The sequence below is a fragment of the Helianthus annuus genome, chromosome 10, assembly GCF_002127325.2.
Source record: "Helianthus annuus cultivar XRQ/B chromosome 10, HanXRQr2.0-SUNRISE, whole genome shotgun sequence".
Taxonomy (NCBI): Eukaryota; Viridiplantae; Streptophyta; class Magnoliopsida; order Asterales; family Asteraceae; genus Helianthus; species Helianthus annuus.
The window spans coordinates 151,208,970-151,215,041 of NC_035442.2; the positions used below are offsets into that span (position 1 = coordinate 151,208,970).

The 6,072-nt window shown below is 46.0% G+C and overlaps 1 protein-coding gene across 1 annotated transcript; it reads right to left on the reverse strand.

Moving 5' to 3' along the window:
- Positions 1 to 2,497: 2,497 nt before the first annotated feature.
- Positions 2,498 to 4,156, reverse strand: LOC110882828. The gene has a single exon (XM_022130750.1). It carries the CDS (start codon positions 4,154 to 4,156, stop codon positions 2,498 to 2,500), a length of 1,659 nt encoding a protein of 552 aa, XP_021986442.1.
- Positions 4,157 to 6,072: the final 1,916 nt, after the last annotated feature.

Genomic DNA, 6,072 nt, shown 5'->3' on the forward strand with positions numbered 1-6,072 from the left:
CGCTTAAATGGGTTTTCTGCAAACTGCTTCGCGTTGTCACTTATGATGTAGAGCGGAAGACCGAATCGGCATACAATTTGTTCCCATAAGAAACGTGTCACGTTGTAGCCGGAGATGACTGTAAATGGTCGGGCTTCCACCCATTTGGTGACATAATCTACCGCGACTAGCAGATATTGAGCGCTTCCGCTCGATCTTGGAAAAGGTCCGACGATATCGACGCCCCACTTTTGGAAGGGCCATGCTGCGGTTACGGGTATCATTTCGTTCTTGGCTCGGAAGCTGACTGGCGCGTGCCTTTGGCACTCTTCACACTGTTGGAGCTCTTTTACGGCGCTTTCATGCATCCCCGGCCAGTAGTATCCTGCGTTCTTGACTTTCGTAACAATCATTTTAGGCCCGGCATGAATACCACAGATGCCGTAGTGTACTTCCCTGATGATATAACTGGCTTGCTCCGGGTCCAAGCACTTTAGCAGAGGTCCGAGAAAAGTCTTTCGGTATAAGCCTCCTTCCTGCATCTGATACTGGAGAGAATTGATCTGTATTTTCCTCGCTTCGGCCTTATCGACTGGCAAAACATCGTGTACCAAGTAGTTAATTATTGGCGTCACCCATGTTTGCGATGGTGCTTCGACCTGCATTACTTGCGGAGCTGCGATTGAAGGCGTAGCTAGAACTTCCACTCTTACTTCCTTGGCTAGGTGACTGAACGACACCGATGCCAACTTGCTTAAAGCATCAGCCTTCTTGTTCTTGCTACGGGGAATATGTTCGACCTTACATGCTTCAAATAATGCCATTGCTTGCTTCACCTGTTCGAGATATTCGACCATGTTTGCTTCCCTCGCCTCATATTCTCCATTTACCTGATTTGCTACAAGTAACGAATCTACATGGGCTATGACATTTTTTGCTCCAACTCTCAGCGCTAGACATAGGCCAGCTAAGAGGGCCTCGTACTCAGCTTCGTTATTCAAACTCTTGAACTCTAGCCGGAGTGCATACGTCATATCCGTTCCGTCTGGATCGGTGAGGATTAGGCCCGCCCCTGCTCCTTCGGTACTAGAAGCTCCGTCGATATACAAGGACCACGGCTTTTCTGGAGCTTTTTCAACGTCTTCCGTTCCTTTTTCTTCCGGTATTTCGACTAAGAAATCCGCTATTACCTGCCCTTTCAACGGACCTTTAGTTCGGAAGGTAATGTTGAACGCGCCCAATTCAATCGCCCATTTTGCCATTCGACCCGAAACCTCAGGTCGTCGGAGAACGTGTTGGATTCTTTGGTCTGTTCGCACCTCAATTGGATGAGCCTGAAAGTATCGGCGAAGTCTTCTTGAAGCATGGATTAGAGCTAGGGCTAATTTTTCCAAGTTTCAATATCTTGTTTCGTAATCTTTTAACGTTCGGCTTACGTAATAAATGGGAATTTGCTTCCCAGTACGGTGTGCAACTAACACTGCACTGATAGCTCCGAATGATGCGGCTAAGTATACCGTTAATACCTCATCTTCTTCTGGTACGGTGAGGGTTGGCAAAGTGCCTAAGCAAGTTTTAAGCTCTTCGAAAGCTCGCGCAGCCTCTTCCGTCCATTTGAACTCCGATCTAAGGCTTTTTTTGAGAACATCCATGAATGGGAGCGACCGGTCTGCTGCTTTTGACAAGAACCGATGGAGAGCAGCCAATCGTCCGTTTAAGGACTGAATTTCTTTGACCGACGTCGGAGGCTTCATTGTAAGAACAGCATCAATCTTATTGGGGTTGGCTCGTAAGCCTTTTGACCCGACCATGACTCCGAGAAACTTACCTTCTTCTACCCCGAATGTACATTTTTTCGGATTTAGCTTCATGTTGATGCTTCGGAGTCGGGTAAACGTTTCGAGTATGTCTTTTAGCATGGCGACCTCGTCGTGACTTTTGATCACGATGTCATCAACGTATACCTCCACATTTCGTTCGATCTGATCCTTAAAAGCTTTGTTCATCAGACGCTGGTACGTAGCACCGGCGTTTTTCAAACCGAACGGCATCTTAGTAAAGCAATACACTCCTTCATTGGTGACAAAGGCCGTCTTATCCTCATCTTTGACCGCCATTTGTATTTGATGATATCCTTTGTAAGCATCCAAAAAACACTTTAACCTGAACGTGGCGACGGAGTCAATCTTCTCATCAATCTCTGGTAGAGGAAAACAGTCTTTCGGGCACGCATTGTTTAAGTCGGTGAAATCGATGCACATTCTCCATGAATTATCTTTCTTCCGTACCATAACAGGGTTTGATACCCATGTTTGATACCGCACCTCTCGAATGATTCCTGCGTCTAGGAGACTTTTAACATCTTTTGCAATGGCTTTTGCCCGATCCGACGCCATATGCCTTTTCCTTTGTGCTATCGGTTTGATTGATTCTTTTACGTTCAGGTGATGTTGTGCCATGGATCTGGGGACTCCCTGCATATCAGAGTGCTTCCACGCGAAGACATCTATCGAGTTGCTTAACAATTCCCATAAAAGCTTCTTCGTTCGTTTGGGAGCTGAGCACCAATAGCTACTTGTTGCTCGGGAAAATCCGGGTTGATTGTCCAAAGTTCCGTGGGTACTTCGAACTTTTGGGAGCTCGTTTCTGCCGCATGTCTTACTTCGGCGACAAACGAATTCGATTCTGAACAGATAGTGGCAACACCGGCTTCGGTAGGGAATTTAATAGCTCCGTGTATTGTCGAACTGATTGCTCCAAGAGCTCGCAATCCGGGTCGCCCGAGTATTATGTTGTGCGAAGAATGAGTTCGAACAACCAGGAAAGTTAGTGGTACTGTTCTGCTCTTGTTACCGTCTTTGAATGTGGTCGGGAGAGTAATCTGTCCTATCGGTCGGACTACCTCTCCTGAGAAGCTTATCAAAGGGGTAGATACCTCGATCAACTTCCTTTTTGTTTGGGGATTCAGCTGTTGGAAACACTGGATATACATGACCTCAAAGGCGCTTCCTCCATCCACGTAAATGCGTCGGACCAGGTGTCCGGCGACAACAGCTGAAATTGTAATTGGTCCATCCCGAGCATCTTCGGGATCGACCGGAGGGAAATACGTTGGTTGGTGCATCCATGCTGCCATATGCTGGTTCGACCGCTTTACCCCTCTTGGTTCGGCTGACCGGATCATATTGATTCCGGGCTCGGTGTTCGGATTATCGACTGCTGTTGCTGGCTTCTTTCCATCTTTTACTTCTTTTACAAGGTGTGAGAGTTTACCGGATCGAACAACCTTTTCGATTTCTTGCTTTAGGGCCCAACATTCATCAGTTGTATGGCCCTTGTCTCGGTGATATTCACAATATTTTTTAGAGTGCTTATCCGAGGTGGGTCGTTGCTTCGACGGCGTAGGGAAACGAGTAGTCTCCGTGCTGAGGATTTCGCTTGGCAACTTTGTTAACTTGGAGAAACTGTTGAATCGCACATTTCCTGTCTGAAAACTGCTTCGGTCGGACTTTTGATACGGGCCATAGCTTCTGTTCCAGTTATTGTTCCTATCTTTTGCTGGTGATGCGTTCCGTCTCCACGATGTGGTTCGTGCTTTGGAATTCCTGGCAGTTGTTTCACTTGGCTGGCCGCAAGCACTCTTTCCTCGAACAAAAGCTCGAGCTCTTTCCATGAGTACCTCCATGGTTTTTAGGAGATCTTCATGAAGTTTTTCCACCAACTGATTATTCCGCACCCCGTGGCAAAATCCCGAAACTCGGAGCTGATCAACTGCTCCGCTTATCTGTATGCTTTCTCGGTTGAAACGGTCTATAAAATCTTCTACGGATTCCCCATCACGGCGCTTTATGTGATGGACTTCAGTAATGTCTTTTTTGCAACGACGCTGCTGACAAAAGTTTTGCAAGAATATACGTCGGAAATCTTCGAAGTGGTCGATCGACCCTTCTGGCAACCCATCAAACCACACTCTAGCCGATCCGGTGAGAGTTTGGGCTAACATAAGACACCAAGCCGGCATAGGCCACTGCTCGACCTTAGCCGCTCCGGCAAACGCGAACATGTGGTCGTCCGGATCGGACGTACCATCGTAAAATTTCAACGTGGGAGGCATCTTCAGCTTAGTTGGGAGTGGGGCATTGACGATCTGCAACGTAAACTTTGATTGTGAAGTCATAGACGTGGGGTGGTATGGCATAAGCAGCTCTTGGTCTTGGGGATTTAAACCCAAAGATCCCTGGAGAAACAGGCCTCGTTTAGACCGTTATTCATCGGAGCACTTGCTACCGAGGAAAACTGTGTAACGTGTGGCATAGGAGTAGAGATCATAGAACTTACCAGAGATCCGGAAACGAAAGGGCCGACGGAGACAGGGTTTCCTCCTGAGTAGGCATTGGTAAACAAGTTTGTTCGGAGACTTTGCAGCATCTCATCTCGCTGTTGCTGCTGCTGTAACTGTCGCAACAGATCGGCGTTCCTCAAAAGAAAAGCGTTGTCGAAAATAGGTAACGGCGTGACAACTGGGGCAGTAACAGACAGCGTGGTGACAGAACTTCCTCCTACAGGATTTGCAGCTGGAGGAACCGACGCAGAGCCTATCGAGGCTGCTGAGGCGACAACTGCTGCTGGAGCAATTGTGGAGTTAGCGTTTCCTTCCCATATATCATTGTAAGATGGGAAAGTACTGGTGGAGACTGCTGTCGGTAATTGATGCGTGTCAGTGTGTATATGTTTTTAATATATAATTAAGCCCTTTTTACACTTTTAGCCAAGTTTTAAATTTATAAAACACGATATTCACTAACACTAAACACACATATGGGCAAGTGCACCCATCGTGGACGTAGTATAGTGTTGGTAAGATACCGAGGTCGTCCAAGGACACAAGAGCTTTTAATACCGGTTTATCCTCAACGTCTAACCAAATCAAAAAGTTAGAAAAATGTTTTAAACTAAGAAAAATAAAAACTAACTAAATGCTGAAAATTAAAATAAAAATAAAAACAGATAGACAAGATGAATCACTTGGATCCGACACGTGTATTAGTATAACCTTTGATTATTTTCGCACTTTTGCACTTGTTTAAGAGATTATCTTAGTTATTGTAGTAGGCCCCTCTTTTGAAGGCGACGTTACCCTCAACCCAGTAGTTTGAGTCAGCAAGGATACAATCCTAAAGGGTCGGATTATTGAAAGATAATGAATTAAGTTATTAATGCAAATTATGGTAGGCCCCGCTTTTGGCGGTGACGTTACCCTCGGCTAAGTAGTCTGAGTCAGCAGGGATACAGTCCTAAATAGCCGGGTTATAGTATTAATAGTAGTTAGCTTATGAGGGGGTCAAAGAGTTTGGAGCCCCGCCATCCAATACCTATGGGTATTGAAGGAGATCCTACTAAATTTGACCCAGGTCCCAAGCAGGACCTCTAAACGCTGAACAAGGGCAAGACCCTTACCAAACCGTTCCCTTAACCCCCGACCAGGTAGCCAACATACCTCCATATAGACCGTGGAGATATGAATGGTGAAAATCTTTTATTTTATATAGACAGTAAAATAATGCCAAGACACCACGGACAAACGATAAGGAAAGATCACCTTCAACATAAGTAACTAGTTATTAAAGTCATTAATACAAAACCAAATAAAAAGTGCAAAAGATTAAAAATAAAAAGTATTATACTAAACACTTGTCTTCACCAAGTGATGTAAGAGACTTAGGCAAACATGGCCTTGATTGTCAAGAACTCTTACGATCAATCTTGGATCCCGAGACGACTCACACACTCTACGATGGACAATGGATGATGGTGGTGGATGATGGTGTTATGGTGGTGGTGGGTGGTGGATGAAGTGTGAGAGAGGTGGTGTGCCAAGGGATGAGAGAGAATGAAACCAAGCTCCTCTATTTATAGGCTGGACAGAACGCTGGACACGGCCCCGTGTCCGCTGGACACGGCCCCGTGCCCGTCTGACACTCTCTCTCTTCATTAATTGTAATTGCGAATTACAATTAATGCGCCTGCTGTACTTTCAACACGCCCCCGTGGTGAGCAATGGAAGCTTCTACTGGTTTGTCTTTTCTGCTGCTT

What these genes read in the sequence shown, in the direction of transcription:
- LOC110882828 (XM_022130750.1), bottom strand. Translation starts at nt 4,156, where the DNA reads ATGACTTCACAATCAAAGTTTACGTTGCAGATCGTCAATGCCCCACTC.